Source organism: Etheostoma spectabile, chromosome 11 (genome assembly GCF_008692095.1).
Source record: "Etheostoma spectabile isolate EspeVRDwgs_2016 chromosome 11, UIUC_Espe_1.0, whole genome shotgun sequence".
Classification (NCBI taxonomy): domain Eukaryota; kingdom Metazoa; phylum Chordata; class Actinopteri; order Perciformes; family Percidae; genus Etheostoma; species Etheostoma spectabile.
The window spans coordinates 22,835,169-22,836,168 of record NC_045743.1 but is presented as its reverse complement, the minus strand read 5'-3'; the positions used below and the strand labels follow the sequence as shown (position 1 = coordinate 22,836,168).

Below are 1,000 nucleotides of genomic sequence, written 5' to 3'. Positions count from 1 at the left end.
TAGGAAATGAGAATGATGAATAAATAACAAATAAGAGAGATTTGAGAATGGGAATGATCAGTAAATAGTAAATAATAAATAATAAGTGAGATATGAGAATGAGAAAGATGAATAAATAGTCAATAATAAGTGAGATATGAGAATAAGAATGATGAATAATACTAAATAAGTGGAATAATAAGTGGAACCAGTAAACAGGTCAAGAAATCATGTTTGACTGTGTTTCTATGTTTTAGAATTAACTTTTAACTGACACTGGCTTTGATAACTTTGTCAATTTGAGCATGTGTTACTGTCCATCCAATGCTGTAGAGACATCTGTACCACATCATAGTTGATAATAATTACGTAACATTACTTGCTAATAACATTACTTGCTATCGTTAGCGTTCCAAGCAAAGTAATGCATAGTCAGGTTCTTACCTTCATATCTCATGCCCATCAAAACAAGAACATGCAGGATGTAAGTCAGTAGAGCTGGATACCCAACTTTGATCATTTTAGGCACAGATCAAATTGCCTCCATATGGTATTGAGTATCAAAAAAGAAAAGTGTCTCCAACACAAACTCCCAATAGGCTGTCATAGAAACTCTGTTTCATGAGGGGCTGTGCTACATGTGACAGGGAAGGCGAGAAGAAGTCTAGCACTAGGACCCAGGCAAAGGGGCAGAGCCTACTAATTTTTACTTTCTGCACTTATGCAAGTTGTACATGTAGATTCATAACCTGGAATGCTGTACTGAGCCATTTGTCCAGAAATAACCTACCCAAGAAAGCTGTATCCACGTTTAAATGCCAGCGTTCAATCCACTCTCTACAGAAAGGGAACATCTTTCAGAACCTTAAAAATAAGGAGACTGTGACATATGTTCCAGAACTGTGAATATAAAACCAACATGTATGAGAACTACAAAAGTCATAAGTACCAAAAACATTGTGGCACAGAAAATGGATTCAAACATGGGATAACTTCTGTCTAGTGACATTTCAGATGGAGA

At 35.9% G+C, this 1,000-nt stretch overlaps 1 protein-coding gene across 1 annotated transcript in view; it reads right to left on the bottom strand.

The window, feature by feature from the left end:
- The window catches only part of LOC116698080 (dnaJ homolog subfamily C member 3), an 11,751-nt gene extending 11,082 nt beyond the window's left edge, over positions 1 to 669 (bottom strand). The window contains exon 1 of the mRNA XM_032529849.1: positions 424 to 669. Within this exon, the coding sequence (XP_032385740.1) occupies positions 424 to 499 (76 nt within the window). The 5' untranslated portion in view covers positions 500 to 669. The remainder of the gene's footprint in view (positions 1 to 423) is intronic.
- Between the last annotated feature and the right edge of the window lie 331 nt (positions 670 to 1,000).